This window comes from Mobula hypostoma, chromosome 16 (genome assembly GCF_963921235.1).
Source record: "Mobula hypostoma chromosome 16, sMobHyp1.1, whole genome shotgun sequence".
Lineage (NCBI taxonomy): Eukaryota > Metazoa > Chordata > Chondrichthyes > Myliobatiformes > Myliobatidae > Mobula > Mobula hypostoma.
Window position 1 is genome coordinate 19,178,530 of NC_086112.1, and position 26,404 is coordinate 19,204,933.

General features: G+C 42.1%; 1 protein-coding gene across 4 annotated transcripts in view; it reads left to right on the plus strand.

Moving 5' to 3' along the window:
- Nucleotides 1–26,404, plus strand: part of pam (peptidylglycine alpha-amidating monooxygenase) — a 189,749-nt gene that overhangs the window by 124,582 nt on the left and 38,763 nt on the right. For 3 of the 4 annotated variants that reach the window (XM_063068606.1, XM_063068608.1, XM_063068607.1), the window contains exon 15: nucleotides 15,409–15,720. The exons of the other annotated variant lie outside the window; for it this stretch is intronic. In XM_063068606.1, the coding sequence (XP_062924676.1) occupies nucleotides 15,409–15,720 (312 nt within the window). The remainder of the gene's footprint in view (nucleotides 1–15,408; nucleotides 15,721–26,404) is intronic. 4 annotated transcript variants of the gene reach the window in all.

Genomic DNA, 26,404 nt, shown 5'->3' on the forward strand with positions numbered 1-26,404 from the left:
TTTCAGTGAATTTGAAGTATTTTGCAAAAGCAACATTAGAGGTAGTTAGAGGCAGTTTGAGATGCCTGCTGTAATCAACCCAGGCTTAAATGAGAGCAGGGGGTGTTGCTGCCTGATAAATTACGTTTAGAGCCAGGTCCGAGTTATTAATGTTTCAGTGCCCTTGCCCCCAATCAAGGGCTACATGGGCACATTGAAAGCTGTGATGACTTTGGTTGTGAATGTTTGCTGTTAGGTACACCGTAACTGGGTTGCCAAACCAGCAGAAATGGATCACTCAGTTGGAGTCTGGATTACTAGAACTAAGAAAGTTTTATTAAAGAAACAAGCAACACAGTACTCTAATCAAAAGGATAATGAATGCAACGATTCAGCAATGATAAACATACATGTACACAGAATTAAGATAACAGGATCAATCAAGCTCTATCGTTGTCTAGGGGTAAATGACCAGTTTCAAAGTGACGCAAAGTTCAGTTCGAGTTAGTTCAGTTCAGTTCGCAGTAATCGCTGCCGTGGCGATGGACAGTGGGGGGGATGGAGAGAGAGAGAGAGAGCAAAATGAATGAATATTCAAGGCTTCCACACAGACCTTCGCAGTCAGCTTTCGGGCGAGTCCTTTGTGATGTCATCTGAGGTCACCGACCGTGACCCCTCCGTTTCCAGATACGATTGTTTCTCTGCGGTGAACCCAGCACCCAGGCAAGGGTGGACACACACCAGGTTCCCGCCGATCGTGCTTTTCCACCCTAAGCGTCTATGGCTTGATCCCGCGATCAGCCGTCCAAGAACTTCCCACCGACTTGTGAGAGACGCACCGCTTCCAGGGTCTCGTTACCTCGGGTGTCGTGTGTGTCGCCTTAGTGAACCTGTCCCTTTTTATCCCCCTGCTGGGGTATCGCCTGTCCATCACTTCAAACAGTTCAGGGTTCAAAGGGGGAGCCGCTCTTGACAGCTCTCTCCCTCTGTTACTCTCTCTCCCGTCCCTTCATTACACATCTCCAAATGCTGCTCCATTATTTTCCTTATCTCTCTTTCTCCTGAAGACAGGTGGCAGACCAACTGCTGATCCGACTGGTGCCAGCACAGGACAGCTACATCTTAATCTATGTGTATTCTCGTCACATTGCCTTCACTGACAGGTGGCACCTGGGATGTGGGAAGTGGTCCATGTTTCCTGGGATCTCACAGTGAACTTTGATTGTCAAACAGTAGTTTGGTGCAGCAAGGAGAGGGAGGGGTCATGTTGGGTGAGGAAGCTCCTCAATTTTTGCAGGAGCATGCCATCCCAGAATACCAGGTGAATGCCAGCAGTGCTATTGATGTGTAGGAATGCAATAGAACAGGACTGAAAGCATTGACGATGAATGTAAAGAATGAAAGGGATTGCACAGTTTATTCTTGGAATTTTTGTTTATTTCAAATAACGTTTATGTTGATGAAAAGACAAAAGGGCAGCTTGGTTGAGGATGATATTGGGTACACCTCTCCCAACCCCCTCTGTCTGGGGAGCTGTTCATTGTGATCTATCAAAAATGTTCGAAGTTAAATACCCCAGAGAAAGTGGAAAATGGCTTGGGCGATTGCCACAGAGAAGTAGGTCACTGTGGGATACACCTACGCTGAGTATCTATCCACTCCACCCAATCTTTGTTACATTGCTCGCCGCTCTGAAGCAGAGTCCCTAGTTCCTTCAGGTAGTCAAACCTGATATTCAAGGGATTGGTGGACTGTCCAGGCCATTTTCTGAGGTTTTTAGTTTTTCTCTTCCTGCTGTTGGCTCTGACTTCTGATGCCAACTCAGGTTGGTGACAGATGCTGATCATTTGCAAACTGACCACACTGCCTGACGTCATCATCCCTCTTATACTGCGTCCTTCTTGATAGAATTGGCAAAGGGTACCACACAACACAAAAACAGGACAGGAAAGTAGACGACTCTGACTTACAAACGCATATTATCTGTTTCCCATAGATTGTTTTTTGACAGCACTACTGATATCTGTTGAGCAGTTCGATGCAATTGTTGATTCCCTCCTCGTAGCCCACTTTGAAGAGCCCAAATGTCATGCACCTGTGTGATATCCTATCAAAGTCGTTCTGGTCCAAGCTGACCTGACAAGTGCTCACCCTTCTTCTTGTACATAGGCAATGGTATCCCTGAGTAATAAAGAGGTTAGCGATTTCTCTAGTGGGTATAACACTGATTTGGTCTAGGTAGACCACTTGTCCTGGAACAAACCAGATCCAATTGGTGATGATTCAACAGTGCATTCAACAGTGATATGGGTCTCCAGTTCCGGATTTCTATCTTCTCCCATTCTGCTGGTAGATTAGGGTAATGATACCCTTCCATATGGATTCTAGCATGTTTCAAGCCAGAAGCACAGCATGGTGCACTTCCAAAAAGTCTATGCCCATCCAGTCCCAATGAGCCAAGTACAATTCAGCTCATAAGCAATAGCTTCCATGAGATCCGTTCAACCGGAAGGCATAAATGGAGCCCATTATCTCCTTCAGAGAAGTGGCTGATCTAACTCATTGTTGTCTAAGCCCACTTTAATAGAGGACAAGAAATTCTGGGAGGGAGAGCTGGCCGTGGGTTTTCTAATAGGTTGCGATGCACAAGTCCCCAGACAACAAGGAGAAAGGCATACCCAGCATCACTCTTATCCTGGTGGCCACCTTTGTCAGTGGCTGCATCATGCTGTGAATAGAACCAACATATATAGGCACCAAGTCTCACTATGTGCTGCAATTCAATACATCTCCAGTGACTGCACAACCTGGGCCTGGGATCCTTGCCATGCAATGTCTAAGTGAATTTGATATTACCATGCAAATTGTTCTTTGTGGAAAAAGTTCTTTCAGAGAAAAAAAAGACATTTTGGACCACAAGTCTATCAGACAGCAGTCAACATGGAATGGCATCCAGGTACTGTGGGAGAGGGACACGATGGATCCTGTGGGATGGTTGTCTGGGAAGAGTGTCAAAACCATCTGGCAGAATGCCTCATTGACAGAGTGTACTAATAAGTACTGAGCCCACGCTTGGCTAGCGGTGAGCACGGCCCTCCCTGTCAGATCTTTTCTGCTTCGGGACCTGATAATGGGTCTCAGCCTGAAACATTTGACTATTTCCCTCCATAGATCCTACCTGACATGAATTCCTCCAGAATTTATTATCAAACAAATTTATTATCAAAGTACATACAAGTCATCATATAGCACCTTGAGACTCATTTTCTTTCAGGTGTTCACAGTAGATACAAAGAAACAGGGCAGAATTGATGAAGGACTGCATGCAAACAACCAAATTGCAAAAGACAGCAAATTGTGCAAGTACAAAAAGAAAAAAATTAATAAATATTGAGAATATGGGTTGTAGCGTGCTCAATGGTGGGAAGGGCTTCACCTGTGAAGGATGGGCTGTATCCACTACTTTTTATAGGCTTTTTCATTCAAAGGTTCAAGTGTGAAACACTGGTTTTTTTTTGGTCATGTTTAATTCAAACCTACCATGGTAGTGCAGTGTTTGATCAGTAAGCCAAGATACTAATCTCTGAGAGCGATGGACTAGCACTGCCAAGATTTCCTCCTTTTAATCAACTGCTTAGTCACCAGAATTTGCTTTAATTGTCAGGTTAATCTTACAGCTATATAACCATCCTGTTATAAAGGGCAAACGTGATTCTAGCACACAAAATTTTCTTTCTTTTTTCGTTTCTGCTCTGCTCACTGCAGTATTAAATGATGCATTTTCACCTACTGTTGCCATGCCTCATTCCTCAGAAGAACTGTTGCTGCTTCTGTGTTTTCTCAATAAATAATCCATGAGGCAGCAACCAAGTGATTCAGTAGTGTTCAAATAAAATAAATTGTGTGACTTTAAAATAATGTTTATGCTCTATAAATTTAAATAATCACCAAGCAATTCCTTGCCATTAATAATGGAATATTACAAGTTGTATTCACCTAACAGTATAGCTATTAATAATGTATAAAGGTAATGTACAAATGTACATTTGGGGTGCTGCTGACTTCAGAGAGAACAATTAATCGGTATTTCACTGAAACATGGAGAAAATGAGCAATATGCCAAGTGGCGAGTTTCAAGCGAACCTTGTGCTATCCTGAGCAACACACGAAATGCTGGAAGAACTCAGCAGTTCAGTCGGCATCTATGCAGGGGAATAAACAGTCGATATTTTGGGCTGAGGCTCTTCATCAGGCCTCTATCCTAGAGCTATCCTACGCTGTCTTGTGCTATCCTGGAGCTTTGTTGCCGGTATATCAGTAAAACCATTGTATTCAGTGGCATTGATTAAGTCATAGACTTAATACAGCACAGACATGCGCCCTTCAGCCCAGGTCATCCTTGCTGACCAAGATGGCTTCCGGATTTAGTCCCATTCGTCTGCAATTTGCCCATATCCCAATAAACATTTCCTATCCGAGAACCCACCTTTCTTTCAGACGTTGCAAGTGTACTCTCCTCAACCACATCCTCTGCCAGGTTCTAGTTTTGATAGGGAGAATATAACTACATTTGTGAATATCCCTGCTGCACCCGGTTTCTTGTCTCAGAGGCTGATGTCAAGCTGTCTTTCAGGAGGGTGAACCCTTGTAAGGTGGCAGGCATCGATGGAGTACCAGGTAAGGCAACCGACTGGCGGGTGTATTCTAGGACATTTTCAACCTCTCAGTGCTATGGGTGGAAGTTCCTACCTGCTTCAAAAGGGCAACTATTATACCTGTGCCCAAGGAGAGTAGTGTGAGCTGCCTTAATGACTATCGTCCAGTAGCACTCACACCTACTGCTTTGAGAGGTTGGTCATGGCTAGAATTAATTCCTGCCTCAGCGAGGACCTGGGCCCACTGCAATTTGCCTCTCATCACAATAGGTCCATGGCAAACGGGATCTCAATGGCTCTTCACCCGGCCTTAGATCACCCAGACAATACAAACACCCATGTCAGGATGCTGTTTATTGACTATTGCTCAGTGTTTAACACCATCATTCTCACAATCCTGATCAATAAACTACAGAACCTGGGTCTCTGTATCTCCTTCTGCAATTGGATCCTCAACTTCCTAACTGGAAGACCACAATTTGTATGGATTGGTATTAATAAATCCTCTTCTTTGCTGATGATCAACACTGGTACACCTCAGGGATGTATGCTTAGCCCACTGCTCTACTCTCTCTGCACCTATGACTATGTGGCTCGGCATAGCTTGAATGCCATCTATAAATTTGCTGATGAAACAAACATTGTTAGCAGAATCTCAGATGGTGATGAGAGGGCAGACAGGAGTGAGATTTCCTAGCTAGTTGAGTGGTGTCACAGCAACAACCCTGCACTCAACGTCAGTACAACAATGAGCTGATTGTGGACTTCAGGAAGAGTAGGACGAGGGTTCATGAACCGAACCTCATTGAAGGATCAGAAGTGGAGAGAGTGAGCAATTTCAAGTTCCTGAGTGTCAAGATCTCTGAGGATCCAACCTGGTCCCAACATATAAATGCAGCTATAAAGAAGGCAAAACCTACCCCTCTGCTCCCCTTGAAATGTTTCTCCCTCACCTTAAATCTTTGCCCCCTAGTATAAAAGACTGACTTGACCCAAGAAAAAAAGTGTGGCCATCCACCTTATCTATGCCCCTCAGGATTCTTGTCCCAGCCTGCCCAACCCTCCAATCCAGCAACATTCTTGTGAATGTTTCCTGCACCCTCTCGAGCTGATTCACACCCATCCTCTAGTACGGTGACCGGACAAGCACGTAACGTTATAAGTGCAGTCTCAACAATGCCTTATACTGCAGTTGCTTAGCACCCTAATGCGACTTTTCTACTCCGTGCACAGTTCAATGAAGGCGAGCGTGCCATGCGCCACCTTCACTATCTTGTTTATCTGCGTCATCCCTTTTCGGACCCTATGCACTTGCACTCCTCTTGTCTCTATCCTACAGTGCTCCGGAGACTGCCAATACCACCACAGGATAGATTGTAGGATTTCAAGGGAGTTAGTGGAAATGTGGGAAGGATAGGTTACAGGAAAAACGAGGGGTGAATATGATTATTCTGGGAGCCACCACTGACTCAATACATCAAAATTGCCTCTTCCTACCTTGTAGGGAACAATTTAAGTTTGGCCAGTGAGGCTTCGGACTCTGCCCCTGACTGACTGGAATTTGCTCGTTCTTTCTATGACTACGTGGTTTGCTTCCTTTTACTCCGATTTTCCTCACGCATCACGAAGTGTTGTGGGTTCATAGGTTAGTGGATCACCTTAAAGTTCCCTAGTTTATGGATAAGTATTAGAATCTGGGGAGAGAGAAATTTGATGGGAACTTGGGGGAAGAGGAAAATAGGGTAATATATTTAATCTGAGCTGGTATAGACTCAGTGGGGCAAACATGTCAGAAGGGAATTGTGGAAAGTAAGAGGCTGCTGGGCAAAACAAAATTGTATAGGATTATTTGAACTGATAGATTGAAAATGTTGATGTAAGGACACCTAGGTCCTCTTGTACATCCACCATTATATTTTGTATCTTATTGCAAGAGATTTTGGGTAGAGGAACAAAGAATGTTTCACTGTAATTATTAAGAGCTGTAGTGAGACCCCAGTATTGTATACAACTAGAGTATTGTGTGCAGTTTTAGTCTCATACTATTCGTAATGTGACTGGAAAGGATATTGAGTTTAAAAGGAGACATAGGATAAGACATTTATGACTAAGCTGGAGAAAAGTTTCCTCAATAACAAAGTTGTAAACCTTTGGAATGCTGTAACCACTGAAGGCAGTGGAGGCCAGACCACAGGCAGACTGAATTCCACTGAAGTTGGTGATGAGAGAGCAAAATATGGTATTGGGAGAGGTTCATCACAATCATACTGAATGATGGAACAGGCTCAAATGGGCTACTACTGCTCCTGATTGCACTTTAAAATTCTCTGCTTTGTTTTCACATTGCTGTCATGGTCTTTCCCCCTTTTATTTTTATTACTGTCAGCTCCTTAAACCTTACAATGCCATAAGGGGTTCTTCCAATTCTGGCTAGTTAAGCTACCACAATTTTAATTGCTTCACCGTTCTTGACCAAGTAGGCATTGATCTTCGTTTTGAGATTCCTTCCCTATACCTTGCTACCACTCTTTACTCTTTTAAACTGTTGCTTAAGACTTGCCACTTTGACCAAGCTTTTGAAAATTTACCTTAATGCCTCATGCTTCTATGTCAAATTTTTGTTTGACTGTGCCTCTGTGAGCCACTATGGCACATGAAAAAGCATTGTTTCAGTTTAAAATAATCCTGTAAGAGTGCATTATGGGGACTTAGCACCCCTGAGTATTTTATTTCTTTAAGTTCTTGGAGCTAAAATCTTGAAATATAGTACTCTGGGTAATGTGCCAGACGGCACCAATTTTATTGGAAAACTTCCAAACTGCAGTCAGTCTGTAAACAGAAGGATGCTAAAATATTTACGTGCTATTAAAAATGCAGTCTTATTTTTTAAACTTAATTTCTCTGCCTCGAAGTGGAAAAGTTTTGAAGGTTTGGGAATAGTAATTTAAAGAAATGACAAAAAATCCTTAGTAAATTAATTTCTACTGTTCTGTGAGATCACTTCTGCGGAGATTTTTCTATTACAGTAGATTTTAGAGGAATGGTGGAACCAGAATTGATGTGAAGGAAAGGGGATAAGTATTTGAAAAATATATTTACAAAGGCAGGGGAGTGAAATGTAATGTGGAGAACTGGGACAGGAACATTCAGCCATTAGGATCCAGGTTTAGTGTGATATTAAAATCTCGTCTTTTCCATAATGTTGTAAAAACAGCTAAGTGTGCAGAATTGTTTGTCAGCAACACTCTGGGCACAATTATCAATGAAGTACCTTCCTTATTGAAATAAAGGAGTTGTTCAATGATTATTATTCAAGGCATTTGGTCTGGAGTGGCTATCATTTTGTTCTCTTTCATACTGGAATACTGAAGAACAATAAACAATCTTCAATTTTCAATTTCTGATTGATTTGGTCAATGCTGCTTGAATATATCATTGTACAAATGTTTATATACTAGAGTTACATAGAGCAAAGATTATAGAAAAATGTGCCGTATTTTAGGCATTACACAAATCTAAATTTTGTATTGAAGAATTTTTTAACAACAATATGCAGATATGCTTCCCTGTATTGCAGAGGATTTGCAGGGTTAAAGAAATGACTGAATAATGAACAGTTGTATCATATCTATTTCACATCTAGTATTTGAATGTGAGAAAAGTATTTTGCGGTTCCACAAGGAAAAAGGGAATGGGTGATCAGAGGCAAGAAAGATAGAAGATTTGGAATTATCCTGGCCTTTCCTATGCTTATTCTCTGGTGTTTAGAGAACTAGTTGGCAAGTAGGCAAGGCATTACTGAAATGGCAATTATTGTCAGTAAGCAGTAACTATGTTGTATGGAAAGTCATTTATATACCCAAGTGTAATCAATAAAAGTCACTATAATTTATTTAAAAATCTTTCTGTATTTGGAGTGTGATACTCTTTTTAGAAAAATATGTATCTCCACCTCGTCTGAGTCAATGCATTTGGTCTTCACCTGCAGTCATCACACTCAATCCACATCCTTATGACCTCTAGATTCTATTATTCTAATTCTGTTCTAGGCAGCCTCTGGCATGGCAATACTCCTCCAATCTCAGCCTCCTCTGTATCCCCAGTGTTGTTCACTCTGTCACTGGTGCCAGTAATTCTGCTGCTTAAGCCCAAAGAGATCTGAAGTTTTCTCCTTAACTGTCGGTTTATGATGCTCCTTAAAACTTATTCTGACTGTCATCTCTCTTTGGGTTTGCTCCCATGAAGTATTTTACCTTGTTAAACATACAGCACAACTACAATTCATCATTGTCTGCAGGTGCAGTTCTAAAAGAGGGTATCACTCTGAAGAAATTGGACCTCTGCGACTGGCGTTGTGGCAGTTTGATAAATGACTATCCGTGTATCCACATTTGCCATTATTGGGAAACAGATAATTGACTAATTCGCGAAGCTTTACAATTTTCTTACAGTTCTCAGCCCCACTTGTGATAGATGAGCTCTATAAGTGTGAATTGAAGCTGACTCGTATAACTCGTATATCACAAAAGGATTTCTTTAACAACCGAGTTGAGTGTCAGTAATACACACCACAAGGTAATCAGTGTGTTGATTAAGTATGATATTCTAAGGTGTTTTGGCTTAATGACTGGACATAAAATATAGAATACATGTTATGTAAAACATTTTTGCAAGTAATGGAAAAGATCAAATATATGTGAATTCTCTGCATTGATTTAAGAACAACATTCAATTACTGCTGTGGGGAAACGTATTGGTTACTGCACACAGAGAGTGGAAGAACCTGTTGGAGGAACATTAGAAAATTCAGCCTTTGCTGTGTGTCCTATTGTTCTGTAAGATGAGCAGTGATCTCCATCTTAAGCCACCTGGTTTAGTCTACTATCTTGGTTTCCTGTCTGACATAACCCCAGCAACCTCCTACATCCCTACTCTGTCATTTTCTTTCAGAATCCTATAATTTTCAGTCAAACCAATTCATACTTTAACTACCCAAAACACTAACCAGTTAGAGAGCAGAAAAGTACAGCATGTTCTGTACAGATGCCTGTGCCGACCAAAGTGCCAATTTAAACTAATCCCACCTGCCAGCACACCTCTCTATCCCTCCATTTTCTGCCTGTCTAAATGCCTCTTAAACTTTGCTGTCATTTCCATCTCCTCTTGCAGCACCTCATGCGAGGTGGCTGTCTCTCCCTGCGTTTTTTTAAAAAAGTACCTTGCTCTCTTGCCTGAAATCTGTAACTTCTACTATTTGACACTTCTACCCTGGGGGAAAAAAGTTCTGACCATTTACCCTTTTTATGCTTCTCATAGTTTAACATAATTCAGGTTGTCTCTTGCCCTCCGGTGCTCCAGAGAAACCAACTGAAGGATGTCCAATCCCTCCTTCTAGCTAATAAGCTCTAATCCAGGCAATGCTATGAATTGGTGAGCTTCCTTTGCACCCTCTCCAATTCCTCCACACCCTTGCTGAAATGTGGTGTCCATAATTGTACACAGCACTCAAAATATGGCATAACCAAAGTTGTACACAACTGCAACATGTCCACTTTTATGCTCAATGCACCATTTGGTGAAGACAGGTACAGTACTGTGCAAAAGTCTAAGGTGTATATACGTTTGTATATACATATATATAGTGAGAATTCCTAAAACTTTTGCACAGTACTGTATTTGTCAATGTGGAGCAGAGAGCGAGTTTGTAAATCTGGTGGGAGCAAAGGACATTGGGAATGGCAAGGTTCGAGAACCACTGGAGGGGTGTGGGACAGCTGGCAGAGAAGTGCCGGGTAGGAGGTGGCACAGATGCAGACACACCCAGCCCTGAGACACCAGGCAAGGTTGTTTGATTTCATACAACTGTTTTGTGATCATTACACAATGTCTGTTTGGTGAGTCCCGCTCCCTCCCCACTGCTTTCCGATTTTCCCAACCATGACTCCACTCTCAGTCCACCATAGAGACCCATATCAGAATCAGTTTTATCATCACTCACATATGTCATGAAATTTGTTTTTTTTTTGCGGCAGCAGTACAGCGCAGTACATAAATTATTACAGTACTGTGCAAAAGTCTTAGCCACCCTAGATATGTACTGTATACACGCCTAAGACCTTTGCATACACCACCTTTATAATCTTATTTATTTCTGTTGCCACTTTCTGGGAGCTATGGATTTATACTTAACAATCTGTTCCCACATCAATGTTTAAGTCCTACCATTTACTGTGTACATTCCCCCTATATCTGACCTCCCAAAGAATCTGCCATTCTTCTCCTCATCTTTCCAAATGAGCTGTATTCTGCTGTATTCTTGCTTCATTATCCACAACTCCACCAATTGTTATATCATCTGCAAACTTTTTACCTTTTTGTTCAAATCATTTGTATAACAAACAACAGAGGTCCCAGCCCTGATCCCTGTAGAACACTACTGCCCTACTGTCTCAATCATTTTTTGTCACCTCTTCAAAAAAAAATCTCAGCCAAGTTTGTAAGACATAATCACCTCTACACAAAGCTATGCCGACTATTCCTAATAAGTCCATGCTTTTCCATATGTTAATAAATATTGTCCCTAAGAATCTTCAATAATTTCCCAATCACTGATGTTATACACATTGTATCAAGGGACTGGAAGGTAGGCAAAGGGGGTGGTGTGACTCTTCAGGTAAGGCATGGCATCAAATCATTAGAAAGCTGTGATGTAGGATCGGAAGATGTTGAATCCTTGTGGGTTGAGTTGAGAAACTGCAAGGGTAAAAGGACCCTGATGGAAGTTAGATGCAGGCCTCCAAACAGTTGCTGGAATGTGGACTACAGATATATACCCTCAGACTAAACACAAAAGAAAACTAACCCTAAAGCCTTGGTAACCTGAGGCTTATAACTGCTAAGCCCCCCCCCCCCCAGACCAACCAAAAGCTAATTAACTCAATTATCCAATTAAAGATGGTATCCTCCACCATCAGCACACCTGTGCAGGTAGCTGCTGCCTCTATATGAGACAGCTCCATGCAGCGGCTCTGTTTCAGACACAGTCACTATTACTGCTGGGGATGAGTGTTTTACTGAGTGTGCCATGAGCTGTCCGTAGTCAGTGACAGGCCTTTGTCACAGTGTGTCAAAAGGGCAATGTTATGATAGTCATGGGAGATTTTAACATGCAGGTTGTTTGGTAAAATCAGGTTGGTAATGGATCTCAAGAGAGTGAATTTGTTGAATGCCTACAAGATTGCTTTTCAGAGCAGTTACCATTGAGCCTACTAGGGGATCAACTATACTGGGTTGGGTGCTATGTAATGAAGCAGGGGCAATTAGGGAGCTTAAGATAAAGGAAACCCCTAGGAGGCAGTGATCACAATATGATTGAGTTCAACTTGAAATTTGATAGGGAGAAAGTAAAGTCTGGCATAGCAGTATTTCAGTGGAGTAAAGGAAATTACGGTGGTATGAGAGAGGAGTTGGCCAAAGTGAACTGGAAGGAGATGGTGGCAAGGATGACAGCACAGCATCAGTGGTGTGAGTTTCTGGGGAAAAAATGAGGAAGGTGCAGGATAGGTGTATTCCAAAAACAAAGAAATACTCAAATGGCAAAGTAGTACAACCATGGCTGACAAGGGAAGTCAAAGCTAACATAAAGGCAAAAAGAGAGGGTATACAACAAAGCAAAAATTAGCAGAAAGATAGAGGATTGGGAAGCTTTTAAATATTACAGAAAGCAACTAAAAGAATCATTCAGAGGAAAAAGATGAAATATGAAAGCAAACTAGCAAACAATATAAAAGTGCATAGAAAAAGCTTTCTTGTGTATATAAAAAAAATAAGAGAGATGAGAGTGGAGATAGGATCACTATAAAGTGAGGCCAGAGAAATAATAATGGGGGACAAGGAGATGGCTGATGAACTAAATGAGTAATTTGCATCAGTCTTCACTGTGGAAGACACTAGCAGTGTGCCAGGTGTTGAAGGGTGTGAGGGAGGAGAAGTGCGTGCAGTTACTATTACAAGGGAGAAGGTTCTCAAAAAGCTGAAAGACCTTAAAGTACATAAGTCACCTGAACCAGATGAACTGCACCCTAGAGTTCTGATCCTAAAGATTATGAAGTTAGTAGTAATGATCTTTAAAGAACCATTGGTCTCTGGCATGGTTCTGGAAAACTAGAAAATTGCAAATGTCACTCCACTCTTTAAGAAAGGAGGGAGGCAGCAGAAAGGAAATCATAGACCCATTAGCCTGATCTCAGTGTTTGGGAAGATGTTGGAGTCAATTGTTAAGGATGAGGTTATGGAGTACTTGGTGACACAGGACAAGATGTGACAAAGTCAGCATGGTTTCCTTAAGGGAAAATCTTGCCTGACAAACCTGTTGGAATTCTTTGAGGAGCTCACAAGTAGGATAGATAAAGGGGATGCCATGGATATTGTATACTTGGATATTCAAAAGGCCTTTGACAAGATTTCAATCATGAGGCTGCTTACCAAGTTAAGAACCCATGGTATTACAGGAAGGTTGCTAGCATCGTTAGAGCATTGGCTGATTGGTAGGAGGCAGCGATTGGAAATAAAAAGATCCTTTTCTGGTTGGCTGCCAGTGACTGGTGGTGTTCCACAGGGGCTGGTGTTGGGTCTGCTTTTTATGCTGTATATAAATGATTTAGATGATGGAATAGATGACTTTGTTGCCAAGTTTGCTGATGATACGAAGATTGGTGGAGGGGCAGGTAGTGTTGAGGAAACAGGAAGGCTCCAGAAAGACTTAGACAGATTAGGAGAATGGGCAAGAAAGTGGTAAATGAAATACAATCATGGAAATTTTAACTTGCAGGTTGAATCAGTGGTGAAGAAGGCAAATGTAATATCAGCATTCATTTCCTGAGGTCTAGAATATAAGAGCAGGGATGTGATGCTGAGGCTTTATAAGGCACTGGTGAGGCCTCACCTTGAGTAATGTGAACGCTTTTGTGCTCCTTATCTCAGAAAGATGTGCTGACATTGGAGAAGGTTCACAAGGATGATTCCAGGAATGAAAGGGTTATTATATGAGGAACATTTGATGGAATTTAGAAGGCTGGGGGAATCTCATTGAAACCTTTCAAATGTTGAAAGACCTAGACAGATAAGATGTGCAAGGATGTTTCCAATGGTAGGGGAGTATAGGACAAGAGAGTACAGCCTCAGGATAGAGAGGCATCCATTTGAAACAGGTGCAGAGAAATTTCTTTGGCCAGAGGTTGGTGAATTTGTGGAATTTGTTACCACAGGCAACTGTGGAGGCCAGATCGTTAGGTGTATTTAAGGGAGAGATTGATAGGTTCTTGATTGGACACGGCAGAAGGCCGGGAGTGGGGCTGAGGAGAGAAGAAAAAAGGATCAGTCGTGATTGAATTGCAGAGCAGACTCAATGGGCCAGATGGCCTAAATCTGCTCCTATGCCTTATGGTCTTATGCTCCCAGCCCTTTAACAAAGTTTAGCAGCGGCTTACCTTATGCAAAGGGATTTAAATTGTCACCTTCTCCCAAAGGCAGTCTCCCCTGATAATTGGTTGAATGGAACTGATTCAGCTGGCTGCCCATTGGATTGTGGACTTGACTGGTCCAAGTACTGAGAGCAAATAACGGACCTTTCACACCAGGGAAGTGATTTGTAGCATGAGGTGAGAGCGCACATGTGAGCAGACCTCAGGAGGTTCTATCTTCAAAGCTACATCATGCTCCGACAGACTTTGAGCAGAAAGAAGGTGGGGAGTGGATGCTGTGTAGTTTAGGTTTTTCTACCATTAAATCTAGATGCTTTTTTCTCCCCAAAGTTTTTAAATGCCTCTGATGTGCAAATTTGTATTGATGGTGTTTCTCCCGTAAATATGCTTTTGAGTATATTCAGAAGTTGACGTCAGGCAGAAGAGGCAGGGAAGTCTAATGGATTTACTTTCAGAATGACATGTTCGTAGCAAAACATAAAATAGTTTTTGAAAGGAATTCAAGAATGCTTATTTCTGGTGTTATTACGCTGGTATTGCAGTGTCAGTCTGAATGTTAGTAAATATTCACTATATTATAATAAGCAGTTTGTTGGTGTATTAGAGTGGCACATAGAATTTATTTTAAATTATTCCAATATCCAGTTGCAATAATTTGAGCATCTGTGTTATGTACCAAAAGGCTAACAAGGAAATGCATATGACTGTGGAATTCCTCTATTTGTGTGATAATTGTGTGCAAAAGTTTTTGCTGTGGTTACTACGCATCCCATTCTCAATCGTGGCGCTGAGAGGTTATTAAAGTAAGGCGAACTTAGTTTTGAAACTATTGCATAAATTAAGAACTCAGGTTAGCAATGAGTTCCTCAGAAGAAGAAAACGAAAGGAAAAGAAAACCTGCCACCTTGTTTAACCAGATGTTATTGCATTAATAATTTGTTTATCATAGTGACTTTTATTCCTTTGTTGGGATGGCAGCATAGTCATTTACGTTGATGTTATTGCGCATATACTACTTTCAGTAAACTGATAACGACGGTCACTTATTGGCTCCTCCTCCAAGTAGAGATAAAGATTACTTGTTGAATTTTGCTAAATGAAATTCATAATCAGTGTATTTTGTGATCAAATATTATTTTCAAAACTAACATTGTGCCTCTAAAAATAATTGCAACTATCTTTTTATTTTATTGCTGTATTACCTTTCAAAGCTTTAACCTTTTGAAATCTTCTTAACAGCTTTTCTCACTACCTCTACCTTCATTTCTCTGTTTTCTTATAATCTCTAACAGGAAACTTTTATGCACTCATTTCCAAGCTCTTAGGGGAAAAAGAAGATGTTGTTCATGTGCATAAGTACAACCCCACACACAAGGCAGAATCAGACCTAGTTGCTGAGATTGTTAATGTGGTGCAAAAGAAGGACCTGGCCTCTGGTCCAAATGAGTTCTTGGAACTAGATGAAAGATCTGCCTCTTCTTTAACAAGAGACAGAGTTCACAAATTCCACAGGATAGAATCTACAGCAAGGCCATCTGGCATCACATTACCATCAACTCTGCAGCCCAGACCTTGGGTGGACAGCAGGGAAGCTGAACACAGAGGTGGGTCAGGTCCTTGGTTAAACTTGTGATGCCCGGTTCTAAATTTATTCAGTTATTTAAATTTTAAAGGATTATACGTTTCTTCAGGAAAATAGAAAATGCCAATTTTGGTTTAAAAGTACATTGAATTTATTGATTGTGTTTCTATAATTCCCAGCTTCTTGTCATTATTAAATATTTAATAATTGATACTTTGTTGACTATGCATAGAGAAGCATATGATTCCTTTTAGAGCTTTCAAAATGAGGTTAATTTGAACCAGAATTAATTTGTATACTGACCTATTCTGATTTCCATGAAATATAGAGCTTGCTATCTTGCAAAGTGTATTTGGTATTATCCTGCAAACCATAAAAGCATGCAAAAACATTTTTAAACATTGTGAATATGTTTCCATGCTTATGGTACCCGTACCTCTATGGGATGCTGATTATTGCATGACAGTGCTTTGTGATACTCTGAAGATGAGTTGCATATTGATTTGATATTGAATGATATTATCTAATTGTGCAGCCTTTAAAGTGGTTCTGAATTTTTGTTACCCTAAAATCAATCTTTTTTTTAAACTAAGTCTCTGCCAATTTTGCAACCTTGATCATGATTTGTTAACTAACCTGAAAGTTTAGACCACGATTAATCTGAAAAGCTTTTAAAAGGAATGATCAAAATAGATATTGTGCAAAATTTACCCACTTGATCTAAGTGTAGATGACCACTGATGTGTGGTTGGGTAGGATGTTAGTTTGCAATAATTTGATTATCACATTTTTTTTTTACAAGAGAGTTCTTAGAAACTGTTGCGTTATCTGGTAGATTCAAGTGAAACTCTTCTAATTCCTCAAAGAACTTAAGTCAAGCCTGGCTGAAAGACTTCAAGAAAAAACATGATTTTGCTCAAGACTGGTTATAGCAGAAAAGATGGGGGTGGGGTATAGAATCTAAAGGCAATTAAGTTAGTAATATTGCTAAAAGAAAAAGTACGGGAGAAAATCAAAAAAATTTCTATACCCAGAGAATGTTTGGACCATAATGATTTCTAAGCAACACACACAAAATGCTAGAGGAACTCAGCAGGTCATGCAGCATCAGGCTGAGACTGGAAAGGAAGGGGGAAGACGCTGTTTGTTCATTTCCATAGATGCTGCCTGAATTACTGGGTTCCTACAGCATTTTGCATGTGTTGCTTAGGGATTGAATTTAATAGCAGGGGGGTTATGCTGCAACTGTACAGGGTACTGGTGAGGGTGCACCTGGAGAACTGTATGCAGTTCTGGTCTTCTTACTGGAGGATGGATATACTGACTTTGAGGATGGTGCAGAGGACGTTTACCAGGTTGATTCAAGAGATGAGGTGGTTAGACAATGAGGAGAGATTGGGTGGGACTGTACTCACTGGAATTCAGAAGAATGAGAGGAGATCTTATAGAAATGTATAACATTATGAAAGGAATATTTAGGATAGAGGCAGGCAGGAAAGTTGTTTTCACTGGTAGGTGAGACTGGAACTAGGGGATATAGCTTCAAGATTCGGGGGAGTAGATTTAGGATGGAGATGAGGAGGAACTGCTTTTTCCAGAGAGTGGTGAATCTCTGGAATTCCCTGCCCAGTGAAGCAGTGGAGGCTGCCTCAGTAAAATATATTTAAGATAAGGTTGGCTAGATTTCTACATCGTAGGGGAATTAAGGGTAGGTGGAGATGAGTCCATGGCCAGATCAGCCACGACCTTCTTTGAATGATGGAGCAGGCTTGACGGGCCAGATGGCCTACTCCTGCTCCTATTTCTATGTTCTTAATTCCAGCATCTGCAAATTTTCTTGTGTTTATGAAAAGGATTTCTAAAGCAATAACTCGAAGATGGTATTTGTACTGGTGATAGGAGAGGACAGTGAACCATGGAAGAAAATGAAGGTGGAGAAGTACCAGAGGAAACTGATGAGTAGGGGTGAGAGGGAAACCAGAATGGGGCGTGAAATAAGAGAAGGAGGGAGGGGGAAACCTGGGTGGCAAGGTAGCCTAGTAGTTAGCACAACGCTTTGCAGTACAGGCGATCCAGGTTCAATTCCCGCCGCTGCTTGTAAGAAGTTTATACATTCTCCCTACCTCCAGTTTCCACCCACAGTCCAAAGACATACTGGTTGGTAGGTTAATTGGTCATTGTAAATTTTCCCGTGATTAGGTTAGGATTAAATCGGGGGATTGCTGGGTTCAGTGGCATGGTTCAATCTGCGCTGTATCTCACTAAATAAATAAAAAAATACCATTAAGTTAGAGAAATCAATGTTCATACCATCAGGTTGGAGGCTACTGAGTCAGAATATGAGGTGTTGTTCCTCCAACCTGAGTTTGGCCTTATTACGTCAGTAGAGGAGGCCATGTCAGAATGGGAATGGGAAGTAGAATTAATGTAAGTCACCACCAGGAGATCCTGCCTTTTGTGGTGGACAGAGCAAAGGTACTTAGATGAAGATCTCCACCCCAGTCTGCATCAGGTCTCAATAAAGAAGAAGTGGCTACACTGGGAACATCAGATACAACAGATGACCCCCAAAGACTCAAAAGACTACCTCCTCACCGGAAGAACTGTTTGGAGCTGTCAGTGGTGGTGAGGAGGAGGTGGCGAGGCAGGTGTAGCGCTTGTCACACTTGCAGAGATAAGTGCCAGAAGGGAGATCAATGGGGGTGAGATAAGTGGACAATGAGTCACATAGAGAGTTATACACTTGTAAATATGGCATTAGGAAGTTTTTCATTGGATTTTTTTTAATAAGGAATTTGGAGTGCATCATTCAGAAAGTCTTTTTAAGAATACGCAGGGCATTAGTGAGGTCTTATCTGAAGTACTACACACACAAAATCCTGGAGGTACTCAGCAAGCCAGGCAGAGAAAAGGGGGATTTTGACGTGTCATTCCATGGCTGCCTCTACTGCCACGATGAGGCGAAACTCAGGTTGGAGGAGCAACAACTCATATTCTGTCTGGGTAGCCTCCAAACTGATTCATAAACATCAATTTCTCTACCCTGGTAATTTCTCCCCTTCCATCCTTCTCTTTGTTTCCATTTTCTATTCTGGTACCCTCCTACCTCTTCTTTTCAACTCACTTACCCATCACCTCCCTCCGGTTCCCCTCCTCTTTCTTCTACAGTCCAGTGTCCTCCCGTTAGATTCCTTCTTTTCAGCCCTTTACTTCTTCCAACTGTTCCCTCCCAGTTTCTTTCTTCATTCCCCCTCCCCCCCCACCTTCCCCCTTACTTGGTTTCATCTATCATCTGCCAGCTTGTACTCCTTTCCCTCCAGCCACCACCTTAATCTGCTTCTGCCCCTTCCTTTCCAGCCCTGTTGAAGGGTCTTGCTCCAAAATGTCGACTGTTTATTCCACTCCTTTGATGCTGCCTGATTTGCTGAACTCCTCCAGCATTTTGTTTGTATTGCTCAAGATTTTCATCATTGACAGAATCTCTTGTGTTTATGCAATTGTGCACCTTAAGGAGAATATCCTTGCAAAGCAAGTGCACTTGATTCACTCCTGAGGATAAGGATTTGTACCGTGGGAGAGTGAATGAGGTTGGCCTGTTCTCAGTGCAGTTTCGAAAATGTGGTAAAGCAAGATACTGAAGGTTTGATCCTTTAATTGGAGAGCCCAGAACCAGGACCTTCGTCTCAGGATAAAGAAGTGAATCTTTACACTAAGTTGTTTGGCTTGGGATTGTTTTTTTAACCTCAGAAGACAATGAATACTTATTCATTGTATTAATTCAGAGTTGAGATGATAGATATTTGGACACCAAGTTGGAGATATAGAGATCATGAAGAAAGTACTTTCAGGTAGAAGGAGATCACAGAACGTGGTGCTTGAGATGCAACTATACCAACATACTGTACAATTGTAACAATACTTGCCTATTTCTAAACTCTGTTTGTAAATGAAGCTTATTATGTCAGTTGTCCTTCTACACCTGCACATTAACTTTTACTTCATGCATAGAAACACCAAGATCCCATTGTAACCTACTCATTACAATTTCTCTTCAATTGTGTTATAACTTGCTATTTGAGTCCTCCTACTGAAGTGCATGACTTCACACTTTCCTACATTAAGTTCCACATGTCAATTTTTCATCTACTCACTCAAACTACCTATCCCATTGTAGAGTCCAGATACCCTTATCACAACAGTCGGAGGGGGGAAAGAGAAGGTGAGTGGACAGGTAGTGCAGAGCACCCCTGTAGCCATTCCCCTGAATAATAAGTATACTGTCCTGGATACTGTTGGCAGGGATGACTGACCAGGGGTGAGCCATGGTGGCAGGGCCTCCGGCACTGAGTCTGACCCTGTGGTGCAGAAGGGAGAAGAGAAGAGCTGTCATCATTGGAGACTCTATAGTCAGGGGAGCAGACAGGAGATTTTGTGTATGTGAGAAAGATACCTGCATGGTTTGTTGCCTCCCAGGTGCCAGGTTCCGGGATGTCTCTGACCGGGTGCACGACATCCTGGTACGAGAGGGAAAGCAACCAGAGGTCATGATACATATTGGCACCAATGACATAGGCAGGAAGAGGGATGAGGTCCTGAAGTGTGAGTTTTGGGAACTAGGTAGAAGGCTGAAGAACAGGACCTCAAGGGTGGCATTCTCAGGATTGCTGCCAGTGCTACGTGACAGTGATGGTAAGAATTGGAGGAGATGGCAGTTGAACGCCTGGCTGAGGAGTTGGTGCAGGGGACAGGGTTTTAGATTTTTGGAACATTGGGATCTCTTCTGGGGAAGGTGGGACCTGTACAGATTGGATGGGTTGCACCTGAACTCAAGGGGGAGCAATATCCTTGCAGGTAGGTTTGCTAGCATGGTTCGAGAGGGTTTAAACTAACTTGCAAGGGGGATGGGACCCAGAGCGATAGAGCAGTGGAAGAAGTGCATGGAGTAAAGCCAGATCTAACATATGAAGAGACTTTAAGGAAAGAGAAGCAGAATAAAGGGTGTAAAGATAGTAAGGTAGAAGGGCTAAAGTGCATGTACTTCAATGCAAGAAGCATCAGGAACAAAGGTGATGGATACATACATGGAATTATGAGTTAGTGGCCATTACAGAGACTTGGCTAGCACCAGGACAGGAATGGATTCTCAATATTCCTGGATTTCAGTGCTTTAAAAGGGATGGGGGGTGGGCGAAGGGGAGGAGGGGTGGCATTACTGGTCAGGGATACTATTACAGCTACAGAAAGGGTGGGTATGTAGCAGGATCCTCTTTTGAGTCAGTATGAGTGGAAGTCAGGAACAGGAAGGGAGCAGTTACTCTACTGGGGGTATTCTATAGGCCCCCTGGTAGCAGCAGAGATACTGAGGAGCAGATTGGGAAGCAGATTTTGGAAAGGTGCAAAAATAACAGGGTTGTTATCGTGGGTGACTTTAACTTCCCTAATATTTATTGGCACCTGATTAGTTCCAATAGTTTAAACGAGGCAGAGTTTGTTAAGTCTGTCCAGGATGGATTCCTGTCACAGTATGTTGACAGGCCGACTAGGGGGATTGCCATACTAGATCTAGTATTAGGTAACAAATGGGGTCAGGTCACAGATCTCTCAGTGGGTGAGCATCTGGGGGACAGTGACCACCACTCCCTGGCCTTTAGCATTATCATGGAAAAGGATAGAATCAGAGAGGACAGGAAAATTTTTAATTGGGGAAGGGCAAATTATGAGGCTACAAGGCTAGAACTTGCGGGTGTGAATTGGGATGATGTTTTTGCAGGGAAATGTACTATGGACATGTGGTCGATGTTAAGGGATCTCTTGCAGGATGTTAGGGATAAATTTGTCCCGGTGAGGAAGATAAAGAATGGTAGGGTGAAGGAACCATGGGTGACAAGTGAGGTGGAAAATCTAGTCAGGTGGAAGAAGACAGCATACATGAGGTTTAGGAAGCAAGGATCAGATGGGTCTATTGAGAAATATAGGGTAGCAGGAAAGGAGCTTCAAGAAAGGGCTGAGAAGAGCAAGAAGGGGGCATGAGAAGGCCTTGGCAAGTAGGGTAAAGGAAAACCCCAAGGCATTCTTTAATTATGTGAAGAACAAAAGGATAACTGGAATGAAGGTAGGACCGATTAGAGATAAAAGTGGGGAGATGTGCCTGGAGGCTGTGGAAGTGAGCAAGGTCCTCAATGCAACACACATCAAAGTTGCTGGTGAACGCAGCAGGCCAGGCAGCATCTCTAGGAAGAGGTACAGTCGACGTTTCGGGCTGAGACCCTGTTGACGTTTTTGAGGTCCTCAGTGAATACTTCTCTTAAGTATTCACCAATGAGAGGGAACTTGATGACGGTGAGGACAATATGAGTGAGGTTGATGTTCTGGAGCATGTTGATATTAAGGGAGAGGAGGTGTTGGAGTTGTTAAAATATATTAGGATGAGTAAGTCCCCAGGGCCTGATGGAATATTCCCTAGGCTGCTCCACGAGGTGAGAGAAGAGATTGCTGAGCCTCTGGCTAGGATCTTTATGTCCTCGTTGTCCACGGGAATGGTACCAGAGGATTGGAGGGAGGCAAATGTTGTCCCCTTGTTCAAAAAAGTTAGTAGGGATAGTCTGGGTAATTATAGACCAGTGAGCCTTACGTCTGTGGTGGGAAACCTGTTGGAAAAGATTCTTAGAGATAGGATCTATGGACATTTAGAGAATCATGGTCTGATCAGTCAGCATGGCTTTGTGAAGGGCACATCGTGTCTAACAAGCCTGATAGAGTTCTTTGAGGAGGTGACCAGGCATATAGATGAGGGTAGTGCAGTGGATGTGATCTACATGGATTTTAGTAAGGCATTTGACAAGGTTCCACACGGTAGGCTTATTCAGAAAATCAGAAGGCATGGGATCCAGGGAAGTTTGGCCAGGTGGATTCAGAATTGGCTTGCCTGCAGAAGGCAGAGGGTGGTGGTGAAGGGAGTACATTCAGATTGGAGGGTTGTGACTAGTGGTGTCCCACAAGGATCGGTGCTGGGACCTCTACTTTTCGTGATTTTTATTAATGACCTGGATGTGGGGTTAGAAGGATGGGTTGGCAGGTTTGTAGATGACACAAAGGTTGGTGGTGTTGTGGATAGTGTAGAGGATTGTCGAAGGTTGCAGAGAGACATTGTTAGGATGCAGAAGTGGGCTAAGAAGTGGCAGATGGAGTTCAACCTGGAGAAGTGTGAAGTGGTACACTTTGGAAGGACAAACTCCAAGGCAGAATACCAAGTACTTGGTACTTGACAGGATACTTGGTAGTGTGGAGGAGCATTGGGATCCAGGGCTACATGTTCACAGATTCCTGAAAGTTGCCTCACAGGTAGATAGCATAGTTAAGAAAGCTTATGGGGTGTTAGCTTTCATAAGTCGAGGGATAGAGTTTAAGAGTCGCGAGGTAATGTTGCAGCTCTATAAAACTCTGGTTAGGCCACACTTGGAGTACTGTGTCCAGTTCTGGTCACCTCACTATAGGAAGGATGTGGAAGCATTGGAAAGGGTACAGAGGAGATTTACCAGGATGCTGCCTGGTTTACAGAGATTAGGGAGATCAGAGATTAAGGGAGCTAGGGCTTTACTCTCTGGAGAGGAGGATGAGAGGAGACATGATAGAAGTATACAATATATTAAGAGGAATAGATAGAGTGGATAGCCAGGGTACCACTGCTCAATACAAGAAGACATGGCTTTAAAGTAAGGGATGGGAAGTTCAAGGGGGATATTAGAGGAAGGTTTTTTACTCAGAGAGTGGTTGGTGAGTGGAATACACTACCTGAGTCCGTGGTGGAGGCAGATACACTAGTGAAGTTTAAGAGACTATGAGACAGGTATATGGAGGAATTTAAGGTGGGGGATTATATGGGAGGCAGGGAAGGGTTGGCACAACATTGTGGGCCAAAGGGCCTGTACTGTGCTGTACTATTCTATGTTCTAAAGAAAAGGACCCACTTATTCCGACTCTTTCTTCTATGTTTTAATCAGTCTTCAATCCATGATGACAAACTACCTACAATATTGTGAGTTCGTGTTGTGTACCAGTCTCGTAAATTTTATTTTGTCATCATTTTTCTTCTCTTTTTTTTTTAGTGACTAGCTGCTGGTCCTTTTTTTAAAAAGAATCTCAGTCTGCTTGTCTACCAGAAGCTTCTGCCACGTTATGTGCTGCAGATTTTAATTTATTATTTTCCATGACCTCATTCATTAATCACAGATGGTTCATTTTTCTCATTGTCCCCCTTTCTAATAGGGATAATTTACCTCTGAGCATTATGAAATAGTTGCTTAAGTATCTGCCCCTGCTCATCTGGTGACCTTCCTTTAGCCTATGTTCCACTTTAAACTTTAGTAATTACATTTATCCAAGTTGTTTGATTTTGACCCTCAAACTATATCTGGATTTCTCTATACTGTAATCACTATTTCCTGGAATATTCTTCATAACAAGATCTACTCATAACCAAATCAAGTCTGTTCTCAGTTAGATTCTATAACGTACTGATCTGAGAAACTATCCCTGATGCACGCCACAAATTCCACTTCTGCAAAACCTTGCATATGTGGAAAGAGAAACTGGCTGATATTTCAGGTTAGGAGCCCTTCAAAACTTGGGGGAAAAGTGAGGGATTTACAATTTTCAAAACAGCTGTCCTCCTCCCTGCATTGTGGCTTTCCCTCTGCATTCCTCCATATCCTGGATATCTGCTTTAACTGCCTCTTCTCTGGGACAGAATGAAAATTGAGTTCCTCTGGTGCTCACCTGGTGAGGCCAAGTACTCATGCAGATGAAGCAGCATTTCAAAAGTCCCGACACCCCCCCCCCCCGACATGAGGGGCCTGCCCCAATCCAGCATAGATGCCATACTGCACCACCTCTGTGTCTCCCCTCATGGTCGCTTCAACGAGCAACACTGTGGCATGAGCCTAGCCTTCGTTCCAACTGAGGCCACACCACTTCCCACTGTTGGTCTTCCAGTATTCTATGTTACCAATATCCAACAGGGTCTTGCCATCATGAGGAATGCATCCCAAGCAATCACTCACTGTTAGACTGCACACCAACTTCATGCACTGACCACGCCTTTCTGTAGCAGAGGGCGGCACGATCCGCACCAAATTCAGCTCCTTCGCTAACAAGCCACTTGCTGATGGGGTACAATGAATGACAGCAATATCTACATAAATTCTGATCAAAATTTATGGAGAACTATTGGTCCCCGCCTCTCTCTCAGTTACTGATTGTCAAGGATAACTTCCTTACTTCTCTTTACAGTCCTCACCCTCCCCTCCTCAAGCTTTGTAGAATTTCTGGCATCTCTGGAATTCCAGAGGCATCCTGTATGATCATAAGATTTAAAATGAGTTGCTGCCACATGCGATTGAGCAGTATCAAAAGCAATGCATGTACTCATATTGGGTTATTGTCTTTCCTAGGTTTTGCATTTTCACTTGTCCTTTATTGTCTTTAATGACATCATGTTGTTTGAGTTAGATGTGGCTATGATTTCCAGCTCAGGTTGAGTTGGATACAAGGTACAACTGAGACTATGCCCCTGAAGAATCTTTATTCTTAATCTCTGTGAAGAAATTTATTTGTTCATATATTTTAACAGTTGGAATTTCAGGAGTATGTAATAACGAAATCTAACTTGAGTTCTTTCACCAGCTATATCCCTCTTGCATAATGTTGGGTTAATGGCAAACAACAGATCAAAGAAAATGTACTTGCAGTCAACTCCTTCATTTCTGATCTTCATGAGATCCTTTGCTACTCACAAGTTTAAAAGCCATCACTCAACTGCTTTCTCCATTTTCAATTAACAGTCCAGGCATTTTCCTTGCTCAAACTATCTCTCTAATTGCCACAATAAAAACAGACTGAAGCCACAAAATTATAGTTCACAAAATTATATTTTTATTGGTCTTCCAATTGAACTAATGTGCTTAAATATCAGTAATTTGTAGCAATATCTAAATGGAGAGTACTTTATTTGCCTTTTCTTCACATTGAAAGCAAATGGCCTTCTGAACTCATCTGGATCTGCCAGATCTTAAACAGAAGAATATCATGCCTCTTTGGGTAATAGGGAGAGATGCTGGTTGATGAAATGATTCCAGGAATGAAAGGGTTACCGTATGAGGAACGTCTGGCAGCTTTTGGGCTGTATTCCCTGGAGTTCAGGAGAATCGAGGGGGGGATCTCATAGAAACATTCTGAATGTTAAAAGGCCTGAACAGATTAGATATGGCAAAGTTATTTCCCATGGTAGGGGAGTCTAGGACAGAGGGCACGACTTCAGGATTGAAGGACGTCCATTTAGAACAGAGATGCGGAGAAATTACTTTCATAAGAGGGTGGTATATCTGTGGAATTTGTTGCTACGAGTGGCTGTGGAGGCCAAATCATTGGGTGCATTTAAGGCAGAGATAGATAGGTTCTTCATTAGCCAGAGCATCAAAGGGTATGGGGAGAAGGCAGGAGAGTGGGGATGACGGAAGAATTGGATCAGCCCATGATTGAATGCCGGAGCAGACTTGATGTGCCAAATGGCCTACTTCTGCTCCTATATCTTACGGTCTTAAATATTGTACTGCTTAGTTGTCTTGGCTGCTTAATGTGCTTGCTTCAAGAACAGGAAGATAATACATGTCGATATCAAAACAAGTTATTTCTAGTTTAACTACTACTTC